This window comes from Tauraco erythrolophus, unplaced genomic scaffold (assembly GCF_009769465.1).
Source record: "Tauraco erythrolophus isolate bTauEry1 unplaced genomic scaffold, bTauEry1.pri scaffold_45_arrow_ctg1, whole genome shotgun sequence".
Taxonomy (NCBI): domain Eukaryota; kingdom Metazoa; phylum Chordata; class Aves; order Musophagiformes; family Musophagidae; genus Tauraco; species Tauraco erythrolophus.
The window spans coordinates 731,780-744,707 of record NW_028238615.1 but is presented as its reverse complement, the minus strand read 5'-3'; the positions used below and the strand labels follow the sequence as shown (position 1 = coordinate 744,707).

Here is a 12,928-nt window from a genome sequence, read left to right as displayed (position 1 = left end):
CGGGGGGTGCCGAAGTGTGACGCAGCAGCAGGGTGCTGTGGTTCGTCGACATGCTCTGGCACGTTGGGGTACACTGACGAGCCAGGGTGCTCTGGTGAGCCAGGTGCTTGGACAAGCAGGGATGCTCCCATGAGCTGGGGTGCTCCGATGAGCCGGGGTGCTCTGATAAGTGGGGTGCTCTGACAAGCTGGGTACTCTGACGATCTGGGGTGCTCTGATGGGCCGGGGTGCTCCGATGAGCCGGGGGTGCTCTGATGAGCCAGGTGCTCGGACAAACAGGGATGCTCCCATGAGCCGGGGTGCTCTGACCCGCCTCCCCCGGGGCTGGAGGCGACGTGTGCGCCTGAGGTCACCCATCCAGGCGCCACACGCAGCCACTCCTGCTTAGCTTCCACGCCTTGCTACCGCCCCACGCCCAGCCTGGCGCCCTCCCTCTGCGGCCGCCAGAGGTCGCTGCGGCTCAGCAGCGGGCGCGGGGAGCCCGGCGCGGGCGGGAGGGGAGGGGCGCGGGAGGCGTGGCCAGCTGCCCGCCCCTGATTGGCCGGGCGGCGGCGCGGGGCGGCCCCGCCCCGCGGAGTGTGTCGCACGGCGGCGCTTGGCCCCGCCCCCTGTCACCGAGCGTGCGGCGGCGGCGCCAGGGCCCGGTGCGCGGCGGGGCGCGCGGGCGGGGGCCTGGGAGAGACCACCGCTACGGGGGGGGGGACGGGGACGGGGACACGGGGCTGCCCCGGGAGAGCCCACCGCGGCGGGGAAGGGGGGGGGGCTGTCCCGGGAGATCCCGGCCCGCCGCTGCGGAGGAAGGAGCTGACCGGGGAGAGGTTATCGCGGGGGGGGTTGTCCCGGTAAAGACCACTGCTGGGGGGGGGGGGGTCAGGGTTGTCCCGGGAGAGATCACTGCGGGGGGGGGGGGGGGGGGGAGGCTCCCCCGGGAGAGACCACTGCGGGGGGGGGGGGCGCGTGGCGGACTTCGGGGCTGTTTCCGGGGCCGTTACCGGAAAATAACCCGCGGTCCCTCCGCCGGTGACGGCCGCAGCCGCGGAGCGCCTGTCCCGGAGCGCCCAGCCCGCTGCCGCCCGGCCGCGGCGGAGCCGAGCGGAGGTGAAGCGGCCGGGCCCCAGCGCCGGCGCCGATGCCGAGGAGGAGCTGACAGCGGCGGGGGAAGCGGCGAGACAGACGCGGAAATGGATTTACGGTCGGGAGTGGCCGTGTGGGTGCTGTGCGGCCTCCTGCTGCAGCAGGGCCGGGGGGAGCGGCCGCTCGGGCCCCACCTGGACGAGACCGCCATCGCAGGTGAGACCCGGCGCGCTCCCGCCTCCCTCGCACCCCTTCCCCGCGCAGCCGGGGCCGCGCTCCCGCCGGCGTCCCGCAGCTCCCGGTGCCGGCCGAGCGGCGGCGGGGGTGGGGGGGTGGGGCTCGGCCGTTCACCCGGTGGGTCCGGGCGCGCTGTGCCCCGGGGTGCCGGCCCCGGGGGCTGCCGCCCGTCGGTTTGGGTAAGAGCCGCTGCCGCCGAGCCCCGGGCGCGGGTCGGGAGCCCGCAGCGGCCGGAGCGCCAAAAATAATCCGTGTTTGTGTTTGCGATGGGGTCCGGCTGTTCGCGAGCGAGAGCGTTGTGCGGCGAGTTTTGGGTCGTGACTCGGCGTGTTCAGAAAATGCTGGTGGTTTGATTTTTTTTTGTTGTTGTTGATTTTTAAGGCCATTCCCAGGCGGGCAGCCGGGCTGGGGAGGGGGTGGGCTGGGGGAGCCTCTGGCCGGCCCTCTCCTGTCCTGTCCTGCCCTCACCCCGCTCCGGGCATCAGCTTTTCCCACCTCTGACCCTGGAGAGCAGGGGTAGCAAAGACCTAACAGCCAGCTGTTCTGTTTTCCCCCTTATTTTTCCCTCCCCGCTACCCCAAAATCCACCAACCTAGTGGAAAAAAAAAAAAAAGGAGAAGCCTGAGCCTCTCCGGGCTTGGGTGGATTTTCCCCTGGGAGCCAGGCTTTGGTGGCGCGGTGCTGCCAGAGCCAGCCTGGGCGGAGGGTCGGGAGCTGGTGAAGCCACCGTGGGCACTGGTGTCTGCTGTGTGTCCTTGTGACGGTCCCTGAGGTCAGAGCTGGGAGCTGCTCAACAAAATGTACGTTTCATTGTCAGTGGCGAGGCCGAAACCCTCAGCTCCGTGCCTTTTCCTTGCAGCAGCACGGAGTTCCCACCTGCTAACGGAAAAACCCAGTGAGTTGTGTCCTGTGAGCGTTGCAGGTGAGGAAGTAAATTGGTTTCTGAAAGGGAGAACTCCCACTGAAGCCGAAGCAGTGCTGGTCTGGGCGAGGGCCAGCCCGTCTGAGCGGCAGCGAGCAGAGCTGTTGGCATCTGGGTGGCCCCTGTACCTCCACCGCCATCATCCGCAGCCTGGATCCGCTCCGGAGGGTTCCACGAGGGATAACGCGCTGGTTCGGGGCGGTAAAGAAAGGCGGTGAGCGCCCTGAAGCCTAATGATGGCGGGGAGGCGCTGCGCGGGTGCAGGGCTGCTCCCGGCCGAGCTCTTCGGGTCGGTGCGTTAGCGGGGCCGGAGCTCACGGAGGGTTTTCGGTTGCGGCGGGAGGTGCAGGCGTGGGTGGCCGCGCTCGCAGGGATGGAAGCTGCCGCAGCGGCGTTGCTAAGAAGGCGTTTCGCTTTGTGTACGGAGCTGCTCGGTGAGAACAGGGCCAGTCCCCGGGAGCGCGGTATCAGGCGGCCGATCGGGAACTCGGTGTCTGATTCCTGGGCAGGCAGATTGTTTCATCTCGGCGACGGCATGATTTATGTGGCTCACTTTTTTTCTTTAATACCGACTGCGTGCTGCCTGTTCTGTAAGAAGTTTCTTTGCATGTTCTTTATATGTCATCCTGAATGGTGGGGCCGGTTCACATCCAGTCTGCTCCACTAAGGAAACTGGATCTCTGCAGTCCCGATGAAGCAAGGTTTATGCCTCCAAGGAATTTCCAGAGGAGTTATTTTTGGAGGCCCTGCAGAAGTGTGGCAGCCCTGGTGATTCAGCTGCTGACTTGCTCTTCTCTCTGAGCAGAGGCAGAGCAGGGAGCAGAACCCAGACCTGGTGTCTTTAATAAAATCACCTACTGGGGGGCTTTCCCTGCAAGAGAGGGGCTTTTCCCTCCTCTTGCCTTTTCACGGCTGGTATGTCCTGCTTACTGCTGGGTTTAAAAACCTGCAGAGCGGCACGTGGCACCTTGCAAGGGGAGCGGGTCGAAACCCAAAACGTGCAGGTGAACGCGGTCGATAAGGGATTTGCTCACTCCGAACGCGGGTAGCCCGCAGCGTGACTGCCCCGCGTCCCTCACTGGGGTAACTGGGAGGGTCGGTGGTGCTTGTGGCACTCTGCTAATGCAGCTCAGAGTTTAATGTGTCCTCCGAGCCGTTCGCTTCTCAGCTTTTGGAGCTGTGGCTCGCAGCTCGGTGCGGTGAACATCCTCCAGCAGCCCACGGCGCTTTTCCCTGCGTGTTCCCTGGGAGCGGAAGGTGAGGGCGGTGCTGGATGCGCACAGGTCCGTGACAGCACAGGCTCTTACCGTGAAGCAGAGGTAGGTGTTTGATGGATTTTTGAAAGTGAAAGGGTTCTTTTTTTGACACATTTTCAAAAGTGAGAGGGTTCTTTTTTTCTTTTCTTTTTTTTTTTTTTTTTTTTGGCATGGCATGGTTTTAATGATAAAAAAAAAAAAAATGACAGCGCCGGTCACTTCTCCCTGGAACAGTGAAATTTTCCAGGAGATGCAGGAAAGTGTTTGTCAAGAGCGGAAGCGTGAGTTTGAGCAGCGTTTGCTCGTTAGGCTCGGTCGCTTAGCTTCCTGCACGCGCTCCAGGGATGCATCGGCACGCTTTATCGAGGATTAGGATATGTTTCCGATTCCTAAGGTGTTTTTTTTTTTTTAAATTAAGAGTTTGAAAATGGGTAATTTTGTCCGTGGAGGCAAGTTAGAGCTGGTGACTGAACTCCAGGGAAAATGAGATCCTCTCCCGGCTCTGACTCACCCAAAGGCAAGCGTGGCCGGTGAGCCCTTAATCTTTGATCTTTTCCTGCCTGTATCAGATGTGGGTTTGATTGTGCTGGAACGCGCCGGAGCCATTTCGCGCGGCGTCGGGACGAGGGTGGTGCATGCTGGAGAGCCCAGGACAGCCCGTCCGTGCTCCGACCCCCGCGGCAGCGTGGACCCCCGGAGGTGCTCGACCCTCTGGATCTCCCAGCAGCGTATTTTTTGTGTTTTATCAAACATGGTGTCATGAAGAAGGCGGCCGGTCCCCCCGCCGCGGCGCAGGATGTGCTGACAGTCACCCTGCCGTTATTGTTTTCACCCGCTGGTGGTTATTTTTAGCATGAATTTGTCTGGCGGCAGCTCCCAGCCCTGGGAATATTCGTACACCCCCCCTCTAAAAGGGGCAAGAGGGGCTCCTCGTGCTCGTTATTGCAAATATGACTTCCAGGAGGTGGGATTTTGTCCCTGCCCAGTTTCTTGCTGTAGTCTGCCCAGGTCTTGTTCCTTTTTCCCTTGGCAATAATCCTTATCAGAGCGTCGTCCCGGGTTATGTCAAACGTTTTACGGAAGTTTTATGTGCACCATCAACTCTTTTGGTCAAAAGTTTTTGCATTTTGTCTCGGTAGAAATAGCAAGCTTGCTCGATCGCCTTGTTTTTTGTCAAGTCGCACTGACTGATACCAGTGAGGTTGATCTTGACCTTTTACTGGGTCGCCTTCTGCGCAGACCCGCCTGGGTGGACGATGAATGTCGCTGCTGCTTACGCCGGGGACCTTCAGGTAGGGTTCGGGTGTGTTTGTGGTAGATCCAAGGAAAACCAACTGGGCTTTGGATGGCTGGGATTCGTTCCTGGTTCCCTTAATCGTGATACTTTTCATCTACAGCCGTCTGCTGTGCCGGATTCACGCCTGCTCCGTCTCCCGACAATGATATGGAAATAGCACGAGTCTGTGTTCCCCAGAGCCTTGTTGCATTTCATCCCGAGATGGCTTTCGGTGCCCTTACACCCGTAGGGATGCGGAGCCGTACCTGCCACGCGCTGCGTGTGCTGGAGGAGGTCCGGGGTCTCGTTTGGGTCCCCGTTCTGGCATCATTTAGACAGGCCGGGGATCCTGGTGTGGATTTTCCCTGCCTCTCTTTCCTGCAGCAGTTAAATGATGGGCTCTGGGTAGCGTGGTGAGGTTGACCCGTTTTCTGGGCACCGTGATTCTCGTGTGCCCTGGTGGTGCTGTGCCCGGGAGCCACAGTCCAAGGAGCTGGTGAGGGGCTGGACCCCCTAGTGCAGTGGTGGCACAGGGCAGGGGTTGGCGTTTACTTATGCCGTGGCACAGCAGCTCCTCTTTCCCTTCCTTTCTCATTCTCCTGGTGCTTCTCTCCTGCTTCCCTGTCTTGATTCCTCGATCACAGGATTTCTGGAGCTGTCTTTGCTCTTGTTTGAGTAGCGTTTTAATATGGGAAGCTCCTAGCCCAGCTGATGGGTTCGCTGTATTACCAGAATGCAAATTATAAAAACATTAAGGTGGTATCAAAAGAAAACCTGGAAGCTCAAAGTTATGATGTTTGCCTGTAGCTCTTTGAGCCGAAGCCACACGTAAACCCAGGAACATTGATGTTTAATGGAAAAAGTGTGATGAAGGGGAGCTACAGCCCCAAGCTTTTAACTAGTCATTAGTTTGATAGGAGGGAGAAAAAGATAATTTCTGGATGAGGATGCTGTGTCCAAGCGCTGCAGTTGAGAGCTGTACTTGTTGTAAGACGCAGGGCTTTACTGGAAGTTAATCCTTTGCTGCAAAACCTCTAGCCTGGGAAGTGATCGTTTCTGGACTTTGAACTTGCAGTGAAATCTCTTGACACGTGGAGAGAAAGTGGACTTGGTGTCTTTTGGAAGCGTGATGCACTCATCTCGCGAGGTGGGAACGCAAACGGGTGGTTACTTCTCACCTGCCAATTTAAAGATTATCATCGCTGGTTGCTTACTTAATGACACGTTACGTTAGGGCGTTTATGTCATGGTGCCAAAGTTTGCTTACGTCACCCACCATGATGCCAAAATCCACGTTTGTCCTCTCTTCCTTTGCCAGAAGCTGTGATTTCGTCCGCTGCAGCAAGTAAGATGCTTTTATGAGTTGCAATGGCTTTAAACTGGAAGAGGGGAGATTTCGATGGGATCCAAGGAAGAAATTCTTCCCTCTGAGGGTGCTGAGGTACTGGCACAGGTTGCCCAGAGAAGCTGTGGCTGCCCCATCCCTGGCAGTGTTCCAGGCCAGGCTGGATGGGGCTTTGGGCAACCTGGTGTAGTGGGGGGTGTCCCTGCCCATGGCAGGGGAGTTGGAACTGGATGATCTTTGAGGTCCCTTCCAACCCAACCCATTCCATGATTCTGTGATAAAACTCTCATCGTTTGGGACCAGGAGGTCAGCATAGGATCGGTGGTACAGGTGGCTGGTTGCCATACCGTTGATCCAGCCGCTCTCTGATCGTTCATCTCCCAGTGCTGCGTAAGCAGAACCGCTGCAGGATTTCATCCCCCGTGTTGGGGTGCTGGAAACCTCCGAGTTCTCCGGGAGCCTGCCCTGGGCCACAGCCTGGAGGAGGTCCACGACCCGGCTGGTCGGAACGCACCTTCCCTGCAGTAACTCGTGGAACTCTGTCTTTCCCACGGACCTGGAGGGCTGGTGAGATGCGATGAGCTGCTGTGCTTTCCCTGCGGTACGGTGAAATGGTTTTTAAAGGAATCTCTGCCTCCAGGACTGGAAGGATTTTGCCACTGTGCCCTTTGCTTTAGCTGCAGTCGGTTCTTTCTGGGTGCACGCTTCCGCTGGGTGCAAGTTGCGTGTGCGAGTAGCAGCTTTGGGCTGGGCGAGGGAGGAAAAGTAGTTTTGGAGGATACTTGGAAAACTCTGCCAGGAAACGGTCAATGTTCTTTACTGGCTTGATTGGAAACCTCAGTGCCTTGCAGAGCCTTTCCTTCGTTTAGGATTGAAACTCATCTCGAGGAATCCCTGTTCTGAGAGCTGGAGGAATTGTCTTTTGGCATCAAACCGTGGCCTCGTGTAGAAGCAGAGTGGGGCTGGCTGGATGTGTGTTTGGGCTGGTAGCTCCTGGCTCCTGCCTGCTGCTTCTCTTCCCTGTGTTGGCCCGGAAACTTGGAGTGATGCTCAGCTGGATCAGAGAGTGGATTTTGATTATTATTTTTCTAAATTTGTTTATTTATTACTTTGAAAAGCAACTTTCTTCGTGCCTCACGTGCCTGCCAGGTAGTACTTTGGAAGGGGCAGCGTTGCTGGTGGAGCTCGCAGTGCCGCTGTCCCGGAGCGACTTGGCGGCGCCGAGCTCTTCGGGGTGTGCGTTTTCTCAGGAGTTGTGCCCGTGCAAGTACCTGCAAAGCTCCTGCCCAGGCTTTCCGAGCCGCTTACCGCCTTTGCCCGTGCCGTGTCCCAGTGGGAGAGGAAAACCTGACTTTAGCTTTGACCCCCTGGCAGGCGTAGGCGGGAGAGGCTGAGCTGTCGGAGCGCGGACCGGAGCGGGGACCGGCGGGGTCTGCGATGGTTTGGCCATGGTGGTGAAATGGAGCTGTGCCTCATCGGGGAGGGAGTAAGAAAGCAAAAGAATTTGCTTTTCTGTTACCTGCTCGGTTTGTGTTTGGCTCGTGGGCTACTCGCTGTGTACTGGCACATCATAATTCTCTCCTTGCTCCTCCTCCTCCTCCTCCTCCGGGCAGGGGACAGGTGTCTGCCTGGCACACGCTGTGCTTTACACCGATACTGCAGAGGGAACTGCATTACTGTGCAAGGAGCTTTATTTCAAGATCTGCCTGTTTTTTGGTGAGGGAAGGGAAGTAGAAGGGCATCCTGGTGTAATTCCACCTGGATTCCTTTGTTAAAAGGAGGATGTATGAGCAGGTGATTGAAAGGCAACAGTTTTCCATGAGGTTATCCCTCTGCTTCTAAAAATTCTCTGCCTGCTTATTGAGCTCGGCGGCTGCGCTGATTGAAAAGAGACGTGGTGGCACTTGTCCCGTCGCAGCTCTCCAAGCCCGGACCGGCGCCCAGCTCCGACCCTTTTGCTGCCTTTGGCTGCGTGGATGTGACCGGCCTCGTGTTCTGTTTCCGAAAGTCCTAATTGCACGACCTATTAGTGTTGGAAAAAGCTGTTCACTTCATTAATTAGCTTTGCTTTGAACACGGAGGTAGGGAGAAATAAACTGAGCAGGCAGAGCAGGCTGGAGCCTGGTGCGTTGCGGCACTTACTGGGGCAGCTCTGGGATTCCTGCTGGAATGAGCCCTCTGGTACCCGGTGGGGTACGTTTTCCCTGGGGGATCCAGCTGCGTTGAGCCGCCCTGCGGATACTGGCTGAGGCAGGGCCGTGCTGGGAGCAGGGGACGGGGCTTTGTTTTGGCTGCTGTTGGGGTGAAGGTGTGCAGCACAAGCCGGGAGTCCCTCTGCTCCGCGGCCGGAGAAGGAGATTTGATCGCCCGTCGTTACAGCAGCCGAGCGCTATTAATAACGCGGCTTTTGGGCCGCCTCGATTCCCTCTCCCCGTCTCAGAGTGCAGCCGACGGGACCTTCTGCTCTTCCCCACCTCCCTCCCCGAGGGCTTCCGATGGCTTCTGGAGTTGGAGAGATGCTTTGGGCGCGCGTAGGCAGCGGCCATCTCACCCACCCACCTGCCCTCGCCGTGTGCTCCTGGGGTGGTCACTTAAAGAGGGGCTACAGGAAAGCTGGAGAGGGGCTTTGGACAAGGGTGTGGAGTGACGGGACACGGGGCAATGGCTTTAAACTGGAAGAGGGGAGATTTCGATGGGATCCAAGGAAGAAATTCTTCTCTCTGAGGGTGCTGAGGCACTGGCACAGGTTGCCCAGAGAAGCTGTGGCTGCCCCATCCCTGGCAGTGTTCCAGGCCAGGTTGGATGGGGCTTTGGGCAACCTGGTGTAGTGGAGGGTGTCCCTGCCCATGGCAGGGGGGTTGGAACTGGATGGTCTTTGAGGTCCCTTCCAACCCAAACCGTTCTGTGATTCTGTGATCCAAGCGGGTCTCTCTGGCAGTCTTGAATTTTTCCTTTACCTTCATTTTAATCATTCCTGGCAGTCCTGTGTGATTAATTTCCTTGGCACTTCCATGACTCCGGTCCATTTTCTAGCAGTCGGTGCTGGTCCTCAGGCGGGCACAGACGATGGTCTCTCTAATTAAGCCATCGCTCCGTTACTCCTGCGGGGTGTGGGAGCCTCGAGAAGTGTGGTGGAGGGTGTCCCTGCCCATGGCAGGGGGGTTGGAACTGGATGATCTTTGAGGTCCCTTCCAACCCAAACCATTCCATGATTCTATGATTCTGCCTCAAACCACGAGCTTGTGAGTTAAAAACCACCGTTCTGCCGGCGCGGCTCACTGGGGAACCGAGCGTTGGGCACCGGGGGGGAGCATTACCTGTAAATTATTCTTTAAACTTACTATTTAAACTAAATAAACTATTAAAACTAAATCAATCGGGGTGGGGTTGGTGCCGTCGCGTGCCAAGGTGAGCGTTTCTGTGCCATGGGGCGATAACCGGGGCGATGGCACGACCGTGCCCGGGTGAGATGTTTGTTTTTACTGACGGTTGCAGGGCGAAGCACCCACCTCTGCCAAAGGCACGGAAGCCATCAGAGGAGCATGAGGAAGTCATTAAGATAACCGATGTTTGGTGCGTGTTTATGAAACGGGATCGGGATGGTTGGGTGTTTGGATTACGGACCTATTTTTAAGTAACCTATTTTTTTTTCTGCTTTGGAAAAGGCATTAGCTCGCGGTGTGCCGCGGACATCTGGGCAGGCTGGCTTTGGGAACCACGGAGCCTTCCTGGAAGCTGCTCCCTCCCCAGCGTGAGCCATCACCTCCGTGTGCCACGTGCACGTGTTGGTGCCCGCTGCTGCGGGGGGCGTCTGCCGGACCCCCGGCGGCAAACACGGCCTTTTGTGAGCGCGGTTCATCCCACTGAGGAGCTCCGCGTCCTCGCGCTTGCGCCGCCCCTTCCCTCTGCCAGGGCTTTGGAATTGCAGGAGGCGTAAGCGAGCCCAGGCAGGCTGCGGGAAGCGGCAGCGGCAGCGGTGTGATGGGAAGCTGCCCCTCTGCTCTGCTCTCGTGAGACCCCACCTGCAATACTGTGTTCAGCTCTGGGGTCCCCAGCACAAGAAGGGCATGGAGCTGCTGGAGCGGGGCCAGAGGAGGCCACGGAGATGATGCGAGGGCTGGAGCACCTCTGCTCTGGAGACAGGCTGGGAGAGTTGGGGCTGTTCAGCCTGGAGAAGAGAAGGCTCCGGGGAGACCTTCCAGCACCTCCCAGTGCCTAAAGGGGCTACAGGAAAGCTGGAGAGGGGCTTTGGACAAGGGTGTGGAGTGACAGGACACGGGGTGATGGCTTTAAACTGAAAGAGGGGAGATTTTGATGGGATCTGAGGAAGAAATTCTTCCCTCTGAGGGTGGTGAGGCACTGGCACAGGTTGCCCAGAGAAGCTGTGGCTGCCCCATCCCTGGCAGTGTTCAAGGCCAGGTTGGATGGGGCTTTGGGCAACCTGGTGTAGTGGAGGGTGTCCCTGCCCATGGCAGGGGGGTTGGAACTGGATGATCTTTAAGGTCCCTTCCAACCCAAACCATTCTGTGATTCTATGATGTTTGTTAACAAACACGCGCTCGGGCCGCATGTTTTGCAAGAAAAGACGCTGGTTTTGTAGCTGGGTGTTTCTTACATCTTTTTTTCCCCTGAAGGGCAGAGTTTTGAGGTCGGTTTACCTCGCTTGCTTCAGGTTCTGAGCTCTGGTGCCTGCAGTTCTGCCATTCTCGGGGGTAATAAACACGTAATAAACAGGAGAACTTTCAGAATGTTCCTCGTCTGAGTTACAAACGAGCAGCTTGCTCGTTTGAGCAGCCTGCCCCTGTGCTGGTCGGGTTCAGCCTTGTGTTGCAGGAAAAGGAGAAATAACTCAGCATTAAAGCTGCTAAGCAATGCGTGTGTTTGGATTTGTAAGAGTGCCAGTGCATAATTAGCGTGTGAGTAAGACGAAGGAAAAAAAAGTTGTTTTTTTCCTTGATATAGATAGACAGATGCTGGATAAAACCTTATCTTTTTGGAGGGAAAAATAATTTCTGAAAAAACTGTTTGCTGAGTAGCTGCTGCTATTAGTGCCGCCCGAGTGTTTTTTGGTTTAGCTGCTTTGTGGTTTTAAGGCAAAAAATCAAAGTATGTCGTTGTGTGCTGGTGGGAGGACTTGTGCTTGTTCCTGAAAAGCTCCAGGATTTCAAGTATGGTGAGGATCACCTCCGGAACGATCAGCCTGTTAAGGTGCAATTCCTGCCTAACCCTGCATGGGAGAGCTGGTCCTGCCTGCTGAGGATGCCAGTTCACACCAGGGCTGGTGGCTGTTGTAGCAACCTTGTTAGTGGGAGGGCAGGCCTTCGTGGAGATTTTACACTTTCTCCTCTTTTTGATGTTTCTACAAATAGAGTCTGACCCATCATCAGTGACATTAGGCTTGTAGGAGGTGAAGGGAAATCATAAATCAGGAATAAAACGTTTATGTGGAAATAATTGATTAAAAATCATAGAATCATAGAATCATAGAATGGTCAGGGCTGGAAGGGACCCTCAAAGGCCATCTAGTCCAACCCCCCTGCAAGGAACAGCGACATCTCCAACTAGATCAGGTTGCTCAGGGCCTCGTCCAACCTGGCCTTGAACGTCTCCAGGGATGGAGCATCCACCACCTCTCTGGGCAACCTGTTCCAGTGTTCTACAACTCTCATGGTAAAAAATTTTTTCCTAATATCCAACCTGAATCTACCTCCCTCTATTTTAAAACCATTACCCCTTGTCCTATCACAACTCTGAGCATTTCGGAAAGGAAACGACGATTCGGTGTTCCCCATTATTTCACCATGTATCTGCTCTATAACATAGAATCACAGAATCACAGAAGGGTTTGGGCTGGAAGGGACCTCACAGACCATCCAGTTCCAACCCCCCTGCCATGGGCAGGGACACCCTCCACTACACCAGGTTGCCCAAAGCCTCATCCAACCTGGCCTTGAACACTGCCAGGGATGGGGCAGCCACAGCTTCTCTGGGCAACCTGTGCCAGTGCCTCACCACCACATGAGGAGCAGAAATTTATTTTCTTGTGAAACAGTGGAAAGGATCAGAAAAGAAGGGCTTGTCTGTGCCCGTGCTTTTACCTGCCTGATCTGTGGACCTTCGCACACGTAGCTGTGCCCCTCTGCTCGGCCAGTCCCCCCCGTGGTGAGCCCAGCAGCTCGAACCGGGACTGAGACACACAAACTGGGCAGCTCAGAGGAGCTCCAGAGGGGTTTGGTGTGGGATCGTGCTGGGCTCGGCCAGAGCAGCCCCCGTCTCGGCTCCGTAGCAGATGCCCAGGATCTCAGAGGGTGAACACGGCATTTTAGGTTCCCAGCTCCCCAGAGGTGACCCGTAGTGGGATGTCACCAGCACGATGTTGAGCCTCAAGGCAAGAGCTGATGGAAACCTTTTCTGCCAGCAGGGCACGCGGCGGGGAGCCCCGAGCTGGCTTTGGCTGCGGGTGGCCCGGGAGGTGCGAGCTGCAGCCCTCTGCCACTGTGCCAGGAGGAGCAGGAGGGTCCTCTGGGTCCAGCAGGAGTGGTGGCTTGAAACGGCCATCCTGCAGCTTGGCTTGCTTCGGGAGGAGTTGTTTAATTAAGCTGTGTCCTGGGGCCCTCTGGGTAAAGGAGGAGATACTCCAGGAGGTGTGAAACTGGGGAGTGTGAAAACTAATTTAGAAGTTATCTTTGTGGCCCAGGGGAGGCCACGGAGATGATGGGAGGGCTGGAGCACCTCTGCTCTGGAGACAGGCTGGGAGAGTTGGGGCTGTTCAGCCTGGAGAAGAGAAGGCTCCGGGGAGACCTTCCAGCACCTTCCAG

The 12,928-nt window shown here is 57.0% G+C and overlaps 1 protein-coding gene across 2 annotated transcripts in view; it reads left to right on the top strand.

The window, feature by feature from the left end:
- Positions 1 to 1,181: 1,181 nt before the first annotated feature.
- Positions 1,182 to 12,928, top strand: part of STIM1 (stromal interaction molecule 1) — a 95,763-nt gene continuing 84,016 nt past the window's right edge. Inside the window, exon 1 of one of the 2 annotated variants that reach the window (XM_086630628.1) lies at positions 1,182 to 1,290. In XM_086630628.1, coding sequence (XP_086486754.1) covers positions 1,182 to 1,290 — 109 coding nt within the window. The remainder of the gene's footprint in view (positions 1,291 to 12,928) is intronic. The other variant, XM_086630629.1, reaches the window with a different exon arrangement.